The sequence below is a fragment of the Ambystoma mexicanum genome, chromosome 5p (genome assembly GCF_040938575.1).
Source record: "Ambystoma mexicanum isolate Mex_15411 chromosome 5p, UKY_AmexF1_1, whole genome shotgun sequence".
NCBI lineage: Eukaryota > Metazoa > Chordata > Amphibia > Caudata > Ambystomatidae > Ambystoma > Ambystoma mexicanum.
In genome coordinates, this window is record NC_090930.1 from 532,121,559 (window position 1) to 532,144,752 (window position 23,194).

The following is a 23,194-nucleotide window of genomic DNA, read 5'->3' on the forward strand; positions in this document are numbered from 1 at the left end:
GTGATGTGATCACATTAGTTCCTGATCACAGGTTAGTAATCTGAGGATCAGTCTTTATAATTTTGGATTAGAAATATCAGAAATGAGCAATGGAAAAGAGCAAGTGAGTCACGCGGTAGACGCGTGAGGTGGAAAGTTAACCTTTCTCGGTTCATTCACCCTCAATGCTCCTTAGTGCTCACACATTTAGCTAATCTCTTAGATTGTTAGGGAAGCTATTGTGGAGGTTGAGTAATCCTAACAAGGATTTCTGGTTACCAGTTGTGCAGTATATTTGTTGTTTTATGCAGATTGCATGACGTATGGCAACCATATAAACTCCCCAAAAGAAGATAGAGCATTTGTGCAATGCAGAAATCTGCTGTTTTCAGAAAAGAGTTTGTTCATGTTGGGCTAACAGGAGCCAGATATAGGCAAAGAGGTATTGCTACGCCCCACTACCCGAGGTTATGTTGAAAAGTTTGGCTAATTGTGTTTTGCGTATCCATCAGTGGGTGGGCTATGCACATTAGGTATACATTTGTATTTTCACGATAGGGCATTACTTGTTTATATTTTTTCTGGACATTGCAATTAAATGTTCGGCAAGCATAGGGGTCTATCTGTGATCTGGCCAGATTGTGTCACGCAAAAAAGGTGACAATTTATGGGTTTGTGAACATCAATTATTGGTTACAGGAAATATAGGAGCGGAAGTTGCATTAGCAAAAAGAATACTCTAGATTTTCATTTGGATTAACCTCTAGTTATGAGTTAAGAAACTGGATAGATATTCAGAAGTGAATGTTAACTTAAGGTGGAGGGAGAATGTCACGCCTAGTCAAGTACACAAGTGGCAGATTGGTTGTCACGTTAGTGGAAAAATACCCGGTTGATGCAGCTGTTTTTTCCTTTTTATATATCTTGTGCATCAGGTACCACCTTATTGGGTCAAAGGTTTCTAAAAAAAGATGCAAAGATTGACAAATCAAATCTTGGAAAGAAGAGTACAATTGTATTAGACGTTGGGTTTATTATTTCTGAGACTCGGTGTTATTTATTCTTGATAATGCAAATATATGGTGGAAATGGGAGTCACACCATTGAAATCAATGCAATTATATGGCTGACTCCACTTTTGAAGAGGTTCTGCCTAACAGTAATCTCTACATTTTTCTTCTGAAATGTGCTTGGATTTTTATCCCTTGAAATAATGAGTTGGTGGTGGACTATAAGATGCACAGCTGCCGGGTATTAGTCCTATTCAGTTAAGGACGTGGATATAATTTTTGTTGATGCTAATTGCAGTATGATATGATTGTATTTTATGACATTTAGTTTACATGCATTTCCGTATCTTTTTCATTCCCCACCTGCTGTGTAACACATCGCTGGTACATTATCTGGTCGATATTGAACTATTTTTCCTTCATTCCTTCTTTATACTTTTTTTCTGATGACTCATTTTGGAACATATCTTCATTTATAAAATGGAATGACCATAATGTGTTATTTTGGTAGGATGATGGTGATGTATTAGCCCTGATGAGGACCTATGTTCTTTGTGGTCGAACATGTGTTGGCAAGGCTAAGATTATTATCACTGTGTAATAAAGACTGAACATTGTTATCATGTGTCAGAAAATGAATAGTATTATTGTGTAAAACTCTAATTGGACAATGACTGGTTAAGACTGTATATACAAATTATGTGGATAATTTACTTTGACAAAGAGTGGATAGAATGAATCTCATTAAACATTTTTAGCTTTGTTTTGTGTTTAGCGCATTGGACCGACAAATTAATTTTCTTTTTCTTGTGTCAGGCCTGTTTTGGGAGAAAGGGCCCGTTGTCATAGGTCCATGCAGCAATAGCACTTTAATTGATATCATGCAGTTTCTTGTGTAACATACTACCTCATTAAGGAGTGGTTTGCGAAGAGGAGTATCAGTCCCATGTCTAAATCAACCTTTCAAACATCGTTATCTGTTTTTTCTGCTTTAATTTTATCAGTTTTGGGTATTAGGTGGTACTGAAAGCGCTACCTTTAAGCTGAAACTATTGTCATTAAAATAAGAGCTTCAGAGTGGAGAACAAGGGTCTGTAATGCTTTACAATGGAGATGACATATGAGGATGAATATGGTGTAGTTTGGTTATGTGTCCACTCATTTATGTGCTTTTCCACCCATTCCCACCCAAAACCACACCCCTTTTGCACTCTTCGCTTGCATTTGTATTGTGTGGGCTGCCATGTTGGATGATGTTTTCTAGAATGAAGTTCAGACCAAAAGATGTCTTTACAGGGTGGGGGGATGGGGGGATGGCCGTGCCATAGGAGGCCAGCTGTTGCTCACTCACTGTTACGCTCACCTGATATCCCCGGGGGCGTCTGGAAGGCTCTGAGATCTGGAACCCTGGATGCGTAGTTGCCCAGTGCTGAATAATGAATCTGCAATTACAGGAGGGAGGATTTGTGTTAACTGTCTTTAGTGGGTGAATCTCCCACCTCCCTCTGACCGACCCCCATCCCACTGGGTCTTTCTCACCTTAGTTATTTGTAGGGTGAGCCATCCTTCCTGCGTTTTTTGTGCAGGGGTGCTTGACATTCGTTGGCGAGCTGCCTGAGTTGCTTCACTGGTGCAGTACGCCTTCCTTGGACCAAGGCCTGCTGTGACCCCGAATCTGCTGATAGGCAGATAGGTCTGTTAATTGTAAGTCTTTGTTCTTGTCTTTATCTCCTTCTTTTCAGGGATGAAGGTCTTGATGCTGGCGTGCCGTATTGAGAGCCACATTTTTAGGTAAGAGAAAGCGCGAAGCGTGGCGCCTTTATTGTCTTTTAAAGCTAACCTGTGTTTTCTTCTTCCTCTCCTCACAGGCCGCTGTGGTGCTGCAAGCGGATGACAGCGCGGTGAAAAGAAAACTGACCCCCGGAATCCGTTAAGGTAAGTAAAGCGATGTGCGGTTGTTTCATACAGAAAGCGAACCTGCATATGTCTCCTTTTCCTTTGCAGGGTGTTGCTGTGGTACTCCGGATGGAAGAGCGCGGCATAGCACGATGGAATTCAGGTGAGACTATTATTGTCCTGTTCTCTTTATTGCAGGTTGCGATGTTATAGCAGCAGCTGTGGTAGCGGTTCGCCGGAAGTCCTAAAACTAGTACTCACAGGTGAGTGATGTTTCTTCTTCTCTCGGTTTCCACAGGTTGCAGCCTGGTTGAAATGCTGAGTGCTGTGAAATGCTGAATGTTGGATGGTGAATTCTCAGGTAAGACAGAATAACCTTGTTCTTATTCTTGCAGGAGGATGCTGGAGACCAGGATCTGGACACGGTGAGCGTCACGCTGCTAGTTGCAGAATAACTAAAAGCGTGTTCTGCAGCCTGGGTGTGGTTTATATAGCCCATGTAAAATAGTACCAGGTAAAGTAGTCCCAGGCCCCACCCATACCCAAGAAACTAGACCGCATGGTTTGGTTCACAGGAACGAAGCCATGCGGTTGCTTCAATGTTGGATTTAAAGGTCCATGTACATAAATGGGACCTAGTTTGAACAGTCCCTCCTTACCATACATGAGCCTGGCGCCAAAGGTGCCAGGACAGGCTCCAGGAGCCATTTTGCAGTGGTTTTAAGGCCCCCAGGGTTTCAGTGGGAGCCTGTTTGTGGCACAGCTGGTGCCGCCTAAAAGTTGTCAAGACACTCACTCTCTTGTACACACACAAAACATGCTCTGAATCCTTATCAGTCGAGCTGGGTTCAGGAGAGGCCAGAGCGTGCATCGCAGCATACACTTCAGGACATGTCCTCTTTAACCACTATCTACATATTGTTTTCTCTCCTACTGCATCACGCTCGTTAAGTGCTTCTGTCTATCATCACTAAAAAAAAACATGCGATGTTCCCCTCTTTCACTATCACACACTTTGGTTCTCCCCCATGCCTGTCCCTTTCTCTTGCACGCACATCTGGTATTTCTATCCTTCGCCATGACGCACTAATCACATTTCATCATCCTCCTCATTCCAAAAAGGTATGTGCCAGTCTTCCTCCCCGAAGATCAATCTAAAATCCAGCTCCTCGTCCTCCAAGCCGGCCGCCCCTGTGATAACCGCAGGTCAATAACGGCGATTTAAGTGTCTTGAAAGTATAACGTTTGTTTTAGTAGAAACAGGTTGATTCTTATTGTGAAAAAAGGTATGAAAAATGAGGTCTGTTGAGCGGTCACAAGATATATCTGGGCACTTCTATGCCAATTCTTCCTTTGTGCCTACTCTCGCTCGTGCGACACAGAGGCTTTTTAAAAAAAAAAAAAACTAGCTGGGGTACCCGGCATTGTCCGTGTCCTGATCGAATGGTGTCTCATATGCCCTGGACGATGTTGCTCTTTTCCTCTTGTCGGCAAGTCTTGCTTCAGTTTGCTCTGGCATCTCATTTGCCATGGAGAAAGTTTCTCTTGTCCTCTAGTTGGCAAGTTGTGCTGCTTTTTGTTTTGTTTCAGAAGCTCTTGATATTGATTTTCGCTTTGCATCAGATGAAGCTTTTCCAAGTGATGTGCTTTTTGTGCAGCATGTTTCAGCACATTTGAGAAAAGGGCCAAGAAAGATTGATTGATTAATTGATTGATTGTGCCCTCTTCTCGTGAATGAACTTAAGTAAACTGTAACTTTGGCATTCCCCATATTTGGAGTGGTGTGATAAAAAAAAGTATCATTCCCTTTTAAAATGCTTTAATAAACACTTTTGAACTGTATCCAGTAGTCAAACAATTCAAAGAAATAACCAACACATCGAACATTTTGCTTCAGACACTTTTCCAACTTTTGCCTCCTAGTACCTACTGTAGTGATTCGGGGTGAGCAACAGTAAATGAGGGTGTCTACCGGGTGAATTTTTTGCATCCGAGCATAGACTACAATCTTGCACCAGACAAATTCGGAATCCATGCAAAATTTGGTAGCAGTGGGTTCAACGGTGTGGATTTGTGTAGCCGGACAAACATATACACACACACACACACACACATTTATTTTTGCATATACGATTTTTGCATCCAAACATAGACTACGAGCTTGCCCCAGACAAAAGAGGAATCCATGCAAAATGTAGTATATGTGGGTTCAATGGTGTGAATTTGTATTTGTGAAGACCTGCTCTCTAACCTTGATGCTCATCTCCCCTCTGTCCTCATCCTACTTGATCTCTCATCTGCCTTTGACACTGTCAACCATGCCATCCTGCTCTACCGGCTCTGTGATAACCTAGGTATCACTGATCAGGCTCTAGCCTGGCTGACTTTCCTCTCTGACCGACCCTCCCATGTCCAACTTTGGTCCTTCCTTTCCTCCATCTCTCTCTATACCTGTGGTGTTCCCGATGGGTCTAACCTTTCTCCCTGGTTGTTCAACCAATACCTGGCACCTCGCGCCCACTGCATTGCAGCTCTCTGCTCCAACTTTCAGTGCTACGCGGACAACACTCAGCTCGCCTTCAGGCTCCCTTCTGCTGCCTCTTCTCTCATCCCGGATTGTCTTTCCGCAATCCAGGAGCGGTGTGCCGCCAACGATCTCTGCCTGAATGCCAGTAAGCCAGAGATCCTCCCCATCAGCACACCTGCACCTTAATTTCCTGCCACTCTCTGGCCGGACTCCCTTGGCCCTCTCCCAGCTCCCACCTGTGAGGTTAAGAATCTCATGTCACCTTCGACTCCACACTTTCCTTCTCTCCTCACATCTCTGACATCTCCAAGAAGTCAAACTAACAACTGCACCTCCTCAGAGGTATTCTTCCTTTCCTCTCCTTCCCCCAGAATCTCTCCGTCTCCAGAGATCTGGCTCTCTCTAGGCTTGACTACTGCAACAGCCTCTTTAATTCTGCCTGCCTCTACTCTCCGTCCTCTGCAACTCATCCAGAACAGGACTGCAAGACTTGTCCTTGGCCTCAAGCCCAAGGATCATATCTCTCCAGCCAGGAAATCTCTACATTGGCTCCCAGTGGCTGCAAGGATCAAGTTCAAGACCCTCTGTGTTGTCCACAATTGCTGATACATGGGACATTGTGTTCCTGATGAAAAGGGCGAAATTCTGGGAAAAGCAGACAAGATCCCACAGCTACGGGGTTTGGAGGAGTAGCTGCTGTACAAAATATGTAATCTATATATGTGGTTGTTATAGAGGTTGCATATGTGTAAATATGTATTGGGTCAAAGGTAGATTTTGTGTTCAAGAGGCTAGGGGTGGACTCTAAGCCTCATAAACCCACATTATAAAGATGGCAGACGCACTGTTTTTCTCCTCCTATCAAGGTAGAGAGGATATTCTGACCAATTCCTGTCAAAGGAGCGATCTTAGGTTAGACCAGCACACACACCCCTTCAGCATAACCTAAATAGAGACAGCAGAAGGCAGAAAAGGAAAGATTCACCCACTATCCGAATGCTGGCGGAGCACCCTGCTGCAGAACTTTCCATCTTCCTTGCTCCAGACTTCAGAAACTTGACAAAGCAGAACCCATTTCATAGCTGAACCACTTTCAGCTAGGCCTCAATTTCCAGAACCAGAACCAACCCCACATACATAAGGGGAATTAAAATACAGCCGGGCTGCGCTGTACTGTACTGCTTGCCTGCTGAAATAATTATCATCAGAACCAAAAAGGGCAGATCCAATCCAGTCCTGTGCCATGCTGTGACCAGAGTGCATTGCAGATCAGATCCAGTCCTGTGCCGTGCGGTGTCCAGAGCGCCTTGAGGCTGCCCAAATCCAATGTGCCCAGCAGTCTGTCCTGACCAGAATCCCTGGCGGTTCAGTTTGAAACATATCTAGTGAGTATCTATAGATGGAACTGTGTCACTAGCATATGTTCCTTGTCTAGTTCATCCCCATCTTAAATCCATCCTATCTTGTCTTCAGAACCTGATATTGTTAGGAGTACTTTTGAATTGCCTGAACTCTCTAGCCAATCCCTCCTATCTTCCTCCTGTGCTAGTTTTGTTAAAACTCTCTCTGCGCTGATCTTTTCTCATCTGAAGAAGGCAGGGCCACTACAGGCAGTCACTCTGATCAAGTGGCTGTGTTCCTGTGTGGTATTCGTTGTCTTCATAGTTATCCTCTAGTGTAAGAAATCCTTTTTGTCATTTTAAAAGCGCATTCCTGTGCTCCATTCTTGCACCTAGCTCGAAAAAAACAACCTCCACTAAAATGTCCATAGCTTCCTCAGTTTTTGTGCTAGAAACCTTATTTCAACTTCTGCTTGTAGCTAACAGCCACAGTTTTAAATCACATCCCAAATCCATACAGTTATCCCGTTATCGCGATTATAGTGCAGTGAAAAGTTTGCCGCAAATTTCTTTAGGGAAATTCTTACACGTGTATAACAGCTTATGATTGCTCCCGACCTTAGATTTCAAATTGTTTCTTGTTATTAAATCATTGCTAATGTTTGTGTGCAACTATCCAAAGTGGCTCCCATAAGAATTCTAACAATTTCAGCAATTTAACCCATATTTAGTGTTTTTGCCCAATCCAGTTTCAATATAACTTTAAAAGCCATTCTGACAGCTTGATAGTCAATTCTGTTTTCTCTTGTGTTGCTGGGGAAACGTGGGATTGTCATTTTGTTTGAATTCTGCCATTCCTGAATACCTGCTCTCTCCTTCTCTCTCTTTACATTGTCTATTGGGGGGTTGAGGGGTGTGGGGGGGACCTTTAACCACCGTGCTATCTGATCCACACACAAGTATTAGTTCTGTGCTGAATTGTTTTTGCTCAATATTACTCCTTGTGTATTAAAGAGGTTATTCTGTGTTACATCACCCCATTGGTGATTATTGTATACCCATTAAAACATAGTGTGATTAAATTTTGAATACATAAATATTTTAACTGTGCAAACCAGCCAGATTCCTGGTTCAGGGTGACCGGGGGGTTCCAGGAGAGGGGCGTGATATGAGTGGTACATCGTTCAGAATTAAAGAACTTTTAGACAAAAATAAATAAGGATTTCAGTTGTGCATTACACGCTAGGCATTGACTTAGGTGTGTGCCGGACTGAAATCACTTGAGGCTCTCTGTGAGAAAAATGACAGGCTCCATAGACAAATAACCATGCAGGAACAACTAATAGAGACCAGTAAGGCCCTAATAGAAGAACAAAAGGGTCAGATTCTTGCATGCCATCAGGGAGTAGAGACTGAGAGAGATGAGGTCAGATGGGAGAGGGGAAACCCCTGAGCATACCCTCAGGAACCCTGGCACAAGAGACTTTAATCCTTTTCATTCCATGGACTCTGCCACCCCCATGTCCACTGGCTCACATGAACCAAGTGCCACGGGATGGTAGACTTCAACCCAACGGGGAATATGGGGCTAATAGGTCAGCGCCTCCCAGAAATGGACGGGCGGGCATCTATGTACAGGTTCCCAAGTGCTAGGGCCATCGTCTCTGATCAGGGAGACTCCAGCGAGGGGACAATTAGAGAAATTGATCCTCAGAAATATAACTCATCAAGAGATCAGGCAGTGAAATTTGGTGGGGAATTCCATGAGATTAGGCCCACTAAGAGCATGCTAAAAACCTCTTCCCAGCTAGGGCAATGGGGGGGGGGGGGGGGGGTACTCAACCAATCCTGGGAGCAAGGAAGAGTCAGAAGACTCTTGTGAGTGCCACAGGACCCAAGGAACTAGGCCACCTCATTCTGCAAGCCATTCCCAAGCGTGCAGAATCCGGGAGAGTCTAGAAGACCAGACAGCCACCTCTGGTAGCAGTGCCTCGGAGTCAGAGGATGAGTGGACCAGGGTTACAAGAACTAAAAAGACTAACAAAGTTAAGAGGGTTTTAATCAAGGATCCCCTGAAACAAATAAAAGCTATTAGGAGCGTCATCACGCCCTACCACAAAAATGCCAAATATTCGGTTTGGGAGCACCTTGAATTATTTGAGCAGATGATGGAAACTTTCCATCTGAAGGACAGCCAAAGCTGTTTCAGTATGTAAAGTGGACATTTTCTCCCGAGTACTCCAGCTTCTTTGCGGGGCTGGAGGATCAGAACTATTCCAGATGGTCCACCTATAGGGCGGCCATCCTGAAACATTTTTCCATTCATAGGAACCCTCAAGAGGCTCGCAAGACAGCCTACAACTTACAATGTGGGGAAGACCAGGCCCCACAGGAATTTGTTCAGGAATTGAAATGCACCTTTGCCCAGACCATTAGAAGGGTGCGCACTGACAGTAAGGAATTTGTGAGCACCTTCTTTCATGCTCTCCCCAAGTACATTATAACCCAGCTAGTGAGGGACTTTCATGAGAAAAGATCAGTAGACTGGGTCATTGAACAAGCAACGCGCATCTATGAAGTACAGAAGCCGTTAGAAAATAAAAATAGCAGCAAACGCCCCAAAACCACCAACACCCCTGCTGCTGCTAAGGTGGCGGAGGTGAAGGTTGCTCCATTTTAGATCTGGAGATGGGGGGGGGGCTAAAAACCTTCCCGTGCAGAATCAGACTAACCCCAAACCCAGAAGGCCCTCAGGCCAATCCCAAATGGGGAGCCAGGGAGGTAACCCCAAAAATGGGGCCCCTAACTCCCCTGACTACATCAGCCCATGCTGCAAGGAAAATAGAACAATCCTGGGCTATGTGTGGGCTCCTCCAGCCCAACAGGGGGGGATCCAACCAGACAGCAGGAAACCAAGGAAACTTCCCTCCTCACTTTCCCCAGGACGGCAGTAATCCCCCAAATGCCAGACCAAACTTCTTTCCCAGGTACCCGCCAAACTTCAACCCCCAAAACAACCCATTCTTCTTTCCCCACTTTCCTGAGCCCAGACAGCCCAATCCGGAAGAGGGGAGGCCAAGGGTGGTGGGGTACCCAAACTTTCCCAACCAGGGGTATTTTGCGAGAAGGGATAGTTACCCTTCCCAGGGTCAACCCAGGGTAGACCCGAGGACCCTGTACCAGCCAGAGCGGGTGTCCCAACTAGAGCGCAAGGTCCAGAACATGGCACAGGATCTGGGTCACATGCTGAGGGCTCAACAGAACCCTCAGTGAGCATGGTGGCTCAGAATTCAACAAATCCAGGGTCTGGTGCTCCAGAACAATGACGGGGGAAGAATCCCGACAAACCACCGGTACCCAGGGAGGAGGCACAAGGGGAAGGGGGGTGTAAAGCCTTGGAGGAAGCTTCCTTCCCCACTTGTGAAAAGCCCCAGGAAACCCAGGAACCAGAACCAAAATCTCCTGACCCCGAAAGTCTGCAACCCAAGGAACAGGGGGCGGGGGGGGTAGGAGAAATAAAGAGCCTAAAAAGGTCCATTTTGTGGAGGAGGTGCACATCTTCCAGTTTGAAGCAGAGGGGTCCTCAGAGGATTCTGGGAAAAGGATCTTCTCCTTCAGGGATGGGGGGGGGGGAACTCATCCCAAAGAAAAATGGGTCCCAAAGGATCCAAATCCAGACTCGGTAGATGTGGGGACCGAGTTAGAACAGCCCATCATCAAACCCCAGAATGACCAGCACGAAAATCCCCTGGTTCAAACTGATGCTGGTGACTGGGGGGGGCAGCCCAGAATCAGAACCAGGGGAACCCAACACTTCCCCCATATCTAGCTGTCACATCTTTCTTACAGGTTCCCAAGATCCCAAACAAAAACCAGCCCAAATCACCCCTCTGTTGGTATCCAAAGCAAGGAAGTAACCCACCAGTTGGCCACAAAATGTGCGTTATCTTTGCCCCCTTGAGGAAAAGGAGGGAAGATTTTATGCTCCGGTCCAAATACAGTGGCAATGTACAATTTTGGCACTGGTGGACACTGGATCCCAAGCTACCCTTCTGTCAAAAAGGGCCTTTGATATTTCTCCCCCTTCCCGAATTCAGTTGTTCAAATTCCTCTCACCCCTCTTCCTGGACAACTTCAGAACTTCAACGGGAAGGAAATTCCCGTCAAAGGGACTGCGGATTTGGACATTAAAATTGGGTGACACAAGGTGAAGCACCCGGTCATAGTTGTGACTCCAGAGGGCACACCTTGTTTACTAGGGAATGACATCCTGCATAGATTGTCTCCCCTCAGATTGTGTAAACAAGGTCCTCTGGACCCAGACTAGCCAACCAATAAAATTAAAACAGAGTGTCAACCATGTTAGTTTAAATGGCACATGCCACATGGTTGAACAAAAACCTGACCAAATTGAATTTCACTTCCAGAATAATCAAATCCCAGACGTGACAGTAATTGCAGTAGGACAACAAACTGGTGATGGGGAGTCCTCTCTATTTCTGAAAATCAACCTTCCTTCCAGTCTAAGGTGGCATTCCACACTGGAAGGAAACACTCTGCAATTCTATACAAATTCACAATCAGAACATCCCATTCCTATAGTGCAAAAAGAAGAGAAATCAGCTCAAAGCTTGGCTGATATTTAGAAAATTGGAGATCAGTTGTTCATCCCTATTCAGTTAAATGAGGGGAAGGACTCTGTTCTCGCCCGAGTATGTGTGAACAACGGTAAGAGCTTCATCAGCGAGGCCATGTTCCACAAACTCCCAAAAGATCCAGCCATTCCCACATTTAAATTGGTAGACAAATGGGAAATGGACCTGGAAAAACCCAGTTCCAAGCATCCCCTGCCTGGCAGGTGTATGCTCAAAGTTTCCATAGGCAACAAGAGCATAGTGCATAATTGTTGGGTCGTGCGAGATGTCCCTGCTGCATTTTATTTAGGCAGTGACATTCTCAATAGCTTTGCCATTAGTTTGGACCTAATAAACTTCAAAGCTTGGTCCCGATTAGCGGGTAATCCCATGGCCTTTGATGACCCAGAGAAAGCATTTCAGTCAACTCAACTGCTGCCATATGCAGTTGAAATTCAGTTTGGAGACAAAGTCATCATCCCAGAACGGACCCGACAATTCTCCCTGGAAGTCAAACTTAAAAGAGGACAGAAACTGAAAAATCCCGACGCCTTTATCCAGCTTCACGCTCATTTCCAACAGCAAGGGTTGGGGGTAAACCCAATGCCATTAGTCAACACAGAACACGACACCATTCCAATAGAGGTGGATAACAGCGACCTAAAGAGTATCACTCTGGGCGCAGGCACCATTATTGGAATGGCGGTTGATGACCGACATTTTTCCATAGATTTAGGTAATGAACTGTTAGGACCACTCCCCAAGGACTGTTTTGACAGTGACAGCGATGATGACCACCAGACAGGATATTCACCCGGCACGGGGGGAATTTCCTGGTGTACTCCTCCTGCCCTTATGGTAAGGAAGATGTGACCAATGACTTCAGGAGGGATGAGGTGATCTTTCAAGTCCACGAGGACTGCCTTCCCCACCTGAAGCCATTAGTCCAAATCAGCACTTTGACCAGGAACTTCTCTAATCAGTTGGAGGAGGCCACTGAGATAGCAGAACCGGAAGTCTTTCCAGGGTTCAGGCAGATAGTTGAAGAGAGAGTCAACCTAGCTGATGTCTGTGAGACTCTGGAGCAAAAGCAAAAATTGAAGCAAGTTTTCTCTTTGCGGTGGACTCATATGACTGTGGTCGCACCGACATCCACACAACAACAATTCCCACGGACTCTGGCATGACTCCAGTGTTTGTGAAGCAATATCGCTTGCCTCTCGCAATAATGGAGTCCCTTACTGAAATAATTAAGAACCTTGAGTCCCGTGGGATAATTCATTCAGTCCACAGCTGGGGATTTTGAAACCAAACAGCCAGTGGAGACTCTGTGCTGACCTGAGGGAGCACAACAAACTGGTCCATACTTCCCGATGGCCTCTTCCCTACATTGACCAAGGGTTGGACCAGATCCAGGGATCAAAGGTATTCACTGCCATTGACCTGACCAATGGGTACTGGCTGTACCTGTCAGTAGGGAGGACCAATACAAGCTGGCTTTTACCTTCAGGGGGCAGCAATACACGTGGACCCGGACTCCCTTCAGATACATCATCTCCGGCAATAAATTGAATATCTTTCTACACAAGGCCATGCCCGACCTGTTATGTCCTGACACAGTTGAGGGCTGCCGGAGCAAAACTCTCCTTTCAAAAGGCACAGTGGGGCAGAACCTGTGGCAATTTCTTGGGGCATGAGATAACTCCTCAGGGTCTCTGTCCCCAGGAAAAGAATGTGGAAACAACTCTGCGGGAACTAAGGAGCCTCCTTGGACTAACTAATTACAGCAGAAAGTTCATTGAGGATTACGCAGAGATCTCAAGACCCCTGATCCATCTTTTTGAAGGGGGAGGGTCAAGTGGGAGTGGTGTTCAGAACAAGCCGAGGCAGTAAGACAATTCAAAAGAAGCTTCTCACAAGCGCCTTGCCTAGCATACCCTGTCAAAAACAAGGAGTTCTTCTTGGACGCAGGATTCTCAAATACATGCTTCACTGCAGTATTATATCAAAAGCATGACAAGGTCAATAAAATAATCTCCTATGCGAGTAAGACTTTATCCTCTGTGGAGGAGAAATTCAACGGTTGTGAGAAGGCACTCCTGGCAACGGTGTGGGCATTGAAGAATTACCGCCCGTTTATCCAGGGGGGGAACACATCATAGTGGAGACTCCACACCAACCTTTGCAATATCTTCAAAGTGACAGAATCCGGGCCGGAAATGTGAGTAATTCCCAAATTACTTCATGTATTCTGTCAATGCAAGGCTTTCCTGTGGTGGTCAGATATGGCCAAAACAAGAAGAGTCCCCTCGCGCAAGGTCTGGCTGACTTGCATGATTGTGCCAGAGAAAAATGTCTCATGGACGAAAGTCTTAAAATCAAGGACAACATGGAGGCCTACCTTAATTTCCCACACAAAGTCTATGAAGAAGACCAGTGTGAGGGAATGCCCACTGTCTACGTGGATGGGTGCTCCTATCATGTTGACAACAACGGGGGAAAGGAACTTGTGGCCGGCGTAGGGAATGCATGGGTGAATGATGCCCAAGAGCCCTCCGCTGGGTACAAAATCGGTCCCCAAGTAGTCAAGTGGCAGAGTTGATGGCTATGCATCAAGCCATCCTCACTGCTGTCCAACACCAACTCCACGAACTGGTCATAATCACTGATTCAGATTATGTACGGAACGGTTTCGTGGAGCACCTGGTAAACTGGAAAACCAGAAGCATGCTATGTGCTAATAACAAACCACTGAAACACGGGAAATGAATACAAAATATTGATGATCTAGTCACCTCGAATGGGATGGACATCTACTGGAAAAAGATCAAGGGTCATTCTAAGGTAGAGGGACCAGACAAAACTGGAAATGATCTAGCTGATCAGCTGGTCAAAACCAGAGCCATCCAAGGGGATCTACTTGAGATCGAGTCCCTGTTGGGGGAAATCCAGGTCACTGCTAACACTAGGTCCCAGACAAATGCTCACAATGAACTCAACTGCACAATGGAGTAAGGAGACCCCAGATGCTGATTTGATTACGGCTCAAAAAGGGGAGCCAATAATTGGTAAGTTTTATCAACACATTGAGGACCCTGAGAACTTTCCCCTGACGGATACCGATTACATTGGGAAAGAGGACCTCAGAGTGTTGATGAAATGTCCAAAAAATGTTCCGAATCCAGGACTGTTTGTTGGTGAGGAGATCCATAGTTGGCCATGACCAGTGGGTGGTCCCTACCTCATTGCACAGCCTGATGCTAAGTCACGCCTATGATGCGGCCACAGCATCGGGGGGTTCCTATGACACTAGAAATCTTGTGAGAGGTTGCATACTGGCCACACATGTTGCAGGACCTCGACCAATGCTTGAAAGGGTGTCTTGTGTGTGCACAATTTCAGCCAACATTACTCACACACCGTGCTCCCCTCGAAAAGAGGGGGATGACACTGCCTTGGTCAGGTTTACAAGTCGATTTCATCGGGCCCGTGATTCACTCCTCTAGGGGGAACAAGTACATGTTGACCGTAACATGCTTGTTCACTAAATGGGTGGAATGTCTCCCGGCCCCAAATTGCAAGGCAGAAACAGCAGCTGCCCTGATGATCAATCACATCTTCTTGCGTTTTGGACTACCTCAAAGGATTGAGTCAGACCGGGGTAGCCACTTCACTAGCAAAGTGATGACAAAGATGTGGGATATACCTGGGGTCAAAAGGAAACTACACATTGCCTATCGTCTAGCTCTAGTGGTGGAGTTGAGAAATACAACAAGAGTATTGTGAGCATATTAAAAAAGCTTGTGGCAGATTCTGGGCCAAGTTAGGAAATTCGATTACCTCTTGTCCTGATGGCCATCAGATCTACCCCTTCTTCTGCAACAAAAATGTCTCCATTTGAGCTGATGACTGGACGAAGGATGATGCTACCCCAGCATCTGCTCTACAGAACCCAAGAGCAGACCTTGATAAATGCCTCCACAACTCATGAGTATGTTGAGAATCTGAGAAAACACCTTCAACATGCTTTTGCCTATGCTCAGCAGAATCTAGAAAGATCTGCAGACAGTAGGAAGACCCACTATGACCTTAAGACAACTAAAAAAGAATACCAAGTAGGAGACCGGGTCTACTTGTACAATTTCCAAAGGAACCAAGCCAAACAGTGGAAATTCCTCCCTAGTTGGCAGGGTCCTTTTGAAATTGTAGACAGAATCTCATCAGTCACTTACAAAATCTGCATCCCCAAGGGCAGTTTGGCAGAAAGGGAAGACAAGTGGGTCCACATCAACCAGCTGAAGAGTTGCCATTCCAGGGATACTTTACGGCAAATAGAGGAGCCAACCGGAAACCCAGAGGGGGACATTCCGGATCCTTAGAAAAATTCCAACTGTAAAACCATTCCACCTGTTAAAATCATTAGGAAATACAGGCGGGGAATATTGTAAATTGTATTCAATGTATGCATCTGACCCACTACATGAATAGTAGTGGGGACAATTCCATAACCATGCTCTGTTCTGTCTCAAACCAAGGATTCTAAGTACCAAGGAGGACCACTCGGGGACCGGGAGGAAAAACCCAAGGGGCCCAGAGTATCGCTCCATACTCCCATCCAGAACCGGCGAGGAGAGCATATCGATCCAGCACTGATGGGAGAAGCAGACTTTCTTCACCTGTACCAAAGAAAGAACATCCCAATCTCCCGACTTCCCCTTGATGGGCGGTGTAACTCAAGTCGTGAAGGGGCTCTGTGGGATGATGCTACCCATGTTTTGCTCTGCCGTGTGGCATCACTGGGTTCTAATGGTGCCAGAAACATCAAAATGGCCGCAAAACCCTTGTGCCAAAACCTCTGAAAATTGCGCTTTGCAACGCACTAAAAGATGGCTGTCCAATCTGCCATGCATGTTGTCAGTGGTGGAACAGAGATCTCACTCCTGAAACATGTCACTGGGCTCCACAACATGTGAAGATGGAGTACAGAAGGAAAAGCAGTGCTTTGCTGAAGGAAACCCCAAAATATTGCTTTAAATCATTTTTCTTTGTTGCTGAAACTGCAGAATGTCGGTATAAAACACCCTCAAACATCCAGAATTCTTGCTGGGTGCTACAATTCACTTAGTGCAAGAAACCATTGTGAACTTACAATGTCCTGAAAAGCTGAAAGCATAAGGGATTTCCACAGCAAAAGTGGCTCTGTGGATCTGTCAAAATCTGGGCGCAGTAGCCTCGGCCGCCTGAATGACAGCTGTCAGGGGCCTGCAGGATTAAAACTTTAAACATGTATAAACTAAAATCAAATGTTTGCAAGCTAAGAGGCCTGTTATTGAAAGTAACCCATCTTGTAATCGTTTTGATTCCATGGTTTGAAATCTTCAAGTATTTAGCTGTGATTTGATCCCACAAGTTTGTTGTATGCTAAGGGAAAATTCAACAGAATTAACATTAAATGTAAGCCTGGCTAAAGCAACCAAACTGGAATAACAGCTTTCCTCACAGAGGCAAGGCCTCTCCCTCCAGCGCCCTCCACCAGGAAATCACACCTAAATGATAATTATAGGGTGGGAGAAGAACCTGGTCTGCAGGGGGGAAGGAAACAATGAACAGCTGCAAGGCAGGAAAGGCTAAGTGTGAGGACTGTCGTAAAATGGCCTCTGCCAAGAGAACAGGGAGGAGATTGCTCCTGAACTGCTGGGAGACAGAAGGAGGCAGAGACAAACAGCCAACTGTGGCTGGACATTCACAAAGAACATTTTGTTTAAATACATATAACTTGCCACTTAAAATTGTCAAAAACACAAAAATAACAGAATTGTAAATCTAATTTTCGGCTGCACATTTCAAGAGGCGGCAAAATCGTGTGACATGATTTGGAGGGAAACGGCAGAAAATCTGATTTTACACCAAATGTATTTCTGCTAGAAGTATGAAACTGTATACACTTATGCCCACGTTATACGCACACACTTGTAGAAAATTGCTGATAAATGGAACATTGTGTTCCTGATGAAAAGGGCGAAATTCTGGGAAAAGCAGACACAAGACCCCGCAGCTACGGGGTTTGGAGGAGTAGCTGCTGTACAAAATACGTAATCTATATATGTGGTTGTTATAGAGGTTGCATATGTGTAAATATGTAGTGTGTCAAAAGTAGATTTTGTGTTTAAGAGGCTAGGGGTGGACTCTAAGCCTCATAAACCCACATCATAAAGATGACACACTGTTTTTCTCCTCCTATCAAGGTAGAGAGGAGATTCTGACCAATCCCTGCCAAAGGCGCGATCTTAGGCTAGACCAGCACACACACACCTTCAGCATAACCTAAATAGAGACAGCAGAAGGCAGAAAAGGACAGAATCACCCACTATCCGAATGCTGCCCGAGCACCCTGCTGCAGAACTTTCCATCTTCCTTGCTCCAGACTCCAGAAACTTGACAAAGCAGAACCCATTGCATAGCTGAACCACTTTCAGCTAGGCCTCAATTTCCAGAACCAGAACCAACCCCACATACATAAGGGGAATTAAAATACAGCCGGGCTGCGCTGTACTGCTTGCCTGCTGAAATAATTATCATCCAAACCAAAAAGGCAGATCCAATCCAGTCCTGTGCTGTGACCAGAGTGCATTGCAGATCAGATCCAGTCCTGTGCGGTGTCCATATCGCCTTGACGCTGCCCAAATCCGATGTTCCCAGCAGTCTGTCCTGACCAGAATCCCTGACCAGAATCCTGATGGTTCCGTTTGAAACGTATCTAGTGAGTATCTATAGATAGAACTGTGTCACTAGCATATGTACCTTGTCTAGTTAATCCCTATCTTAAATCCATCCTATCTTGTCTTCAGAACCTGATATTGTTAGGAGTACTTTTGAATTGCCTGAACTCTCATCCAGTACCTCCTATCTTCCTCCTGTGCTAGTTTTGTTAAAACTATCTCTGCGCTGATCTTTTCTCATCTGAAGAAGGCGGGACCACTGCAGGCAGTCGCCCTGATCAAGTGGCTGTGTTCCTGTGTGGTATTTGTTGTCTTCATAGTTATCCTTTAGTGTAAGAAATCCTTTTTGTCATTTTAAAAGCGCATTCCTGTTCTCCATTCTTGCGCCAATCTTGAAAAAAAACAACCTTCACTAAAACGTCCATAACTTCCTCAGTTTTGGTGCTAGAAACTTCTGCTTGTAGCTAACATCCACAGCTTTAAATCGCATCTAAAACGGCATCCCAAATCCATAAAGTTAACCCGTTATCGCGATTATCGCGCAGTGAAAAGTTTGCAGCGAATTTCGTTTTAGGGAAATTCTTACACATGTAAAACAGGTTATGATTGCTCCCGACCTTAATTTTAAGATTTCAAAGTGTTTCTTGGTATTAGATCATTGCTAGTGTTTGTGTGCAACTATCCAAAAAGGCTCCCGTAAGAATTATAACAATTTCAGCAATTTAACCCATATTTAGTGTTATTGCCCAATCCAGTTCCAAGATAACTTTAAAAGCCATTCTGACAGCTTGATAGTCAATTCTGTTTTCGCTTGTGTTTGGTGGGGGAAGGTGGGATTGTCATTTTGTTTGAATTCTGCCATTCCTGAATACCTGCTCTCTCCATCTCTTTACATTGCCTATTGTGGGGTTGAGGGGTGTGCAGGGGGAACCTTTAACCACCGTGCTATCTGATCACTCACACAAAAGTATTAGTTCTGTGCTGAATTGTTTTGCTCAATATTACTCCTTGTGTATTAATGAAGTGTTCTGTGTTACATCACCCCATTGGTGATTATTGTATACCCATTAAAACATAGTGATTAAATTGTGAATACATAAATAAATATTTATACTGTGCAAACCAGCCTGATTCCTGGTTCAGTGTGACTGAGGGGGGGGGGGGGTTCCGGTAGAGAGCGCGATATGAGTGGCACATCGTTCAGAATAAAAGAACTTTTAGACAAAAATAAATAATGATTTCATTTGTGCATTACACGCTAGGCATTGACTTGGGTGTGTGCTGGATTGAAATCACTTACACCATGTCACTAGGTCTAGTAAGATCGTTGTCTTGTCCTCCCTTTGTTTCGCCTCCCTAGCCTCGTCACGCCTTGAAACACTTGCGTATGGGCACATTATAAATACCATATCATATCAGATGTAGCCGGACTAAAAAGCACACATACATTCAGCTTAAAATATAAAGATGCACTGGTGATAAAACAAACCACGTTCCAGAATACAAAGCGCTGTTGCCTGAAATGTGCAATACTGCCTGGCGTGGGGTACTTGCCATTTATATAATTGTAGTATTTATAAATGAGTGTCATTATTCCCCCCCCCCCTCCCCCCCGTGAATACAAGTGACTCGCTGCATTGGCTCCAAGGTCTAAACAGTTATTTATGTGCGCTTTATTGGTTTTTCTTGAGGAGTGCAGGCTGTCAAGGGAGGGTTTAAAATTTGCAGTGGGCGATACACAATTCAAAGATGATTAGCCGGGGGAAGCACCCAGATGCAAGTTTTGTGTGCACATAGCACTATGTTGGTTGAGTGTTCCTTCAACAGGAGGCCGCCTAACAGTGCTTAAACCATTGCGCATAGCAGGTGGTTTAAAAATCATGTTATGTTACCCCTAGGATATTTGTACAGAACTCGTCCTGACTGGTTTTCTGCCTTGTGTGCCCGAGTGCAGTGGTTGCGAGAGGGACTGTGCCAACATAAACCGGTGGGAGAGATGTGTGCTAGAACTTGTGCATATGAACTGCAAAGATGCTGTTTTTTTTTTTTAAAAGAGGTGCTTTTGTTCGCAGTGTGTGTGGAGCCATACCCCAAATACCAAGTGCTCATACCCCAGGAAGAACTTAACAGCGGTGTATAATGAAGTGTTTCAGAAATTCCAAAGTGAAAGACTGAAGCTGTGGGATTTACGGGCAAGGTTTGGTCAGAACAGGGAACTCTTTGAACTTGCTTTGATGAAACCTTATCATCAAGCTTTGCACTCAAAGTGCCTCCTGCCAGTGTTTTTTCAAAGCAATCTTCTTAGAGATAATTAATTGGAGTTGTAAATGTTCTAGTGGTGCAATAAAAAAGTCTTAACCAGGTTGGTCTTCAGCCACTCCATTTATAAGCACTATGTTCTTCACTGAAGTCCCGGTAAAAACAAGCATTGGCAAAGCCAGCAGTTTTGGCTTGTGTGCAAGTATTAGGCACTGCTTTTAGACGAGATGCCCAGTCACTAATATTATACACCAATAGAGCGCACACACCCTCTTTCTCTTTTCCTCCTTCTCACCATTTCCCCTCCTGTCTCTCTCCGTTTCTTTTGTTCTCTCCTTCTCTCTGGCTCTCGCCGTCTCTTTCTCTTACTTTTGTCAGATACTCATTTGTAAGAGCCATCCAAGCCATTGCTTACAGCAACGCAAACTAGAAAACACATGTTTTACTGGTTAAAAGTAGACTGTGTGTCCTTCAATGAATTCCAGTGTTAGCTTGTGTATAAGTGTTAGGCGTTTACTAGGCACTGCTGTTATATGCCATTGTCCTTGCACCAATTTGCAGTTGCTACCATCGATGGCCAGTTAATAACACTACAGCAGTGTCTGTGAAATGCCTTTCCCATGCCTATACAAAATGCCAAACTGTTGGCATTGCCAATGCTTGTTTTTAAAAGTAACAATTTCTTCTGGGTTACACGAATAGTTTTATGAACACGGCTCTCATCACAGAGCTGCATGCCACGAAGGACAGTCACTTTTGTAAATACGAAGTCATATTTGGTGTCACGACTCCCATGCACGATTATTATTATGGAACAACGCGGCTTCTTCTCATGCACTCCTTACTGTCTACGAGTTGGGGAATGTACATGCAAGTCACACCATAAGGTACAGCATAGCTCTCAACTCACCCGCTTTTGGCGGGTGTCACCCGCCTTGCAAAGGGCCGACTCACCCGCCAGGCCACCTGCACGCCCATTCATTCCAATGGGCGTCTCACCCGCCAGAAACACAATCGGGTGATTTCACCCGCCTTTGCAAGACAAATGGTTGAGAGCTATGGGTACAGTGCTTTCACCATAGCCCCTCTATGGGGTACCAAGCATCAGTGCCAATGTAATAGGCGTCCTAAAATGTCACACTGGTGTCCCATAATTTAAGAGGTACGGCACTTTCTGCCACGGGCAGATTATGGGGCAATCTCAGAAAGGTGAAGCAGTATAGCAGCGCATTATAGCTGTGCCTGCTTGGGCACTGGGTGCGGCAAGGCTCGAAAATGTATTTGCAAGACTCGGAGAACCTGATGCAAGGTACACAACTGCTGCGTTCCATGTGTTTTTAAGTACAGCACTGGCGTGCTATTGATACTCCTAGACAAGTACATCATCAGGCACACTGTCGGTACACTGACAGGATGCCGGTAAAAGCTACATCATTTAGCCTAAATGTGCTACTACCAAACAACGGGAAAGAATGATCAGTGCCCCCTTTTCTTCACAACAACTATTCCCCCCACTCCCAGTCCACAGCGAGGTTCATCAAGCAGGTGAGTATGTTCATACCCGTTCCGAGGATAATCACGTCAAATTCTGAAGGTAAACTCTCGGCCATCTTGGAGCAGGATCATGGACTTGATTACGGAAGTGACGCTCACGTTTCCAGCAGGACGTTTAGCAAATGCATGTTGGGGATTGTGGTTTCTATCCCGTGTCAGAGCCCACTACTTTGTGAGCACCGCTGGATCTGCGCGCAGCGTTTGGGACACGGTGCACTCCATCATCCCCTATTGGTGCAATTTCTGAGCGGTGCCACTAACAACGTTCTTAAGTAGCGGAGTGATAAGTGTATCTGCACTCGCTCGGCGCATTCCTTATGAAGTTGGATTTCGAAGGGAGAAGAACGTTTTTGGCCGGAGAAATCGGCAAATCGTTGGTTTTTATGGAACGCTTCCGGGCCCACTACCTGCACGCGTCCGTTAGAGCGCTCCCTGCTTCGATTACCATATAGACTGTTTTTGTATAAGCGTTTCTAATGGTTGGCTGATGGGTGGGGGGAGCTCAGCATACAGTAAAAGGTGCCTAAAGGCCAGCACTCGCGTTTCCACGGGCCATATGTTTGCTTTTGGCTGTCGTTTCTTGTTGCCTGGAGCAACACCATGATGAATATATGGGCCATGATAAGCATTGGGAAGGTTGACATCTAAGCGCATGTCGACCGTTCAGTGGTACGCTAAATGCATATATGGTGCCAACATTTTAGATCGACCAAGGGAAAAGTGGGAACACCGAATTTGCCCTCTGACTTGCGTTGGGGTGTGTTATTTCTTGAGTAAACATCTATGAAAATAAAAAAAAAACTTTTAAATATAGGACTTACCTTAATTTGTGTTTAGTTTGTTGTTCCATTATCTTATCCCATGCTACTTTCTCCAACATATGTCATTTTATTCAATGCACAGTGTATTTTACTGAGCGCATACTGTTTTATTTCTTTTTAAACGTATGCTGTCCTTTGCTTTTATGTGCACCATGCATTGCATAACTACTATCTGAATCCCTTCTTAACTCAGCGGCAAGATTAAAGACACTTCAAATTGATCCATGTCAAGTTTGAGATTCCAAACCAATCCTGATAATCAGGTTGCATTCTGGTATTGATTTTATAGCCTGGAAAGAAAACTACGAATACTGCACAATAATACCGGATAAAGTGTGCTAAAGATGGACCATAGAAGTTGCAGAACAGGACCCAAATCTATGGATTATCACGGTTGGGACTCACTTCCATGGACCGGGATGTGGGAGGAGCACCAAGGAATACATATCGTGAAT

General features: G+C 45.1%; 1 protein-coding gene across 2 annotated transcripts in view; it reads right to left on the reverse strand.

The window, feature by feature from the left end:
- The window catches only part of CHM (CHM Rab escort protein), a 1,673,681-nt gene extending 1,651,518 nt beyond the window's left edge, over nt 1–22,163 (reverse strand). The window contains exon 1 of one of the 2 annotated variants that reach the window (XM_069612935.1): nt 21,926–22,163. In XM_069612935.1, coding sequence (XP_069469036.1) covers nt 21,926–21,974 — 49 coding nt within the window. In that variant the 5' untranslated portion in view covers nt 21,975–22,163. The remainder of the gene's footprint in view (nt 1–21,925) is intronic. The other variant, XM_069612936.1, reaches the window with a different exon arrangement.
- Nucleotides 22,164–23,194: the final 1,031 nt, after the last annotated feature.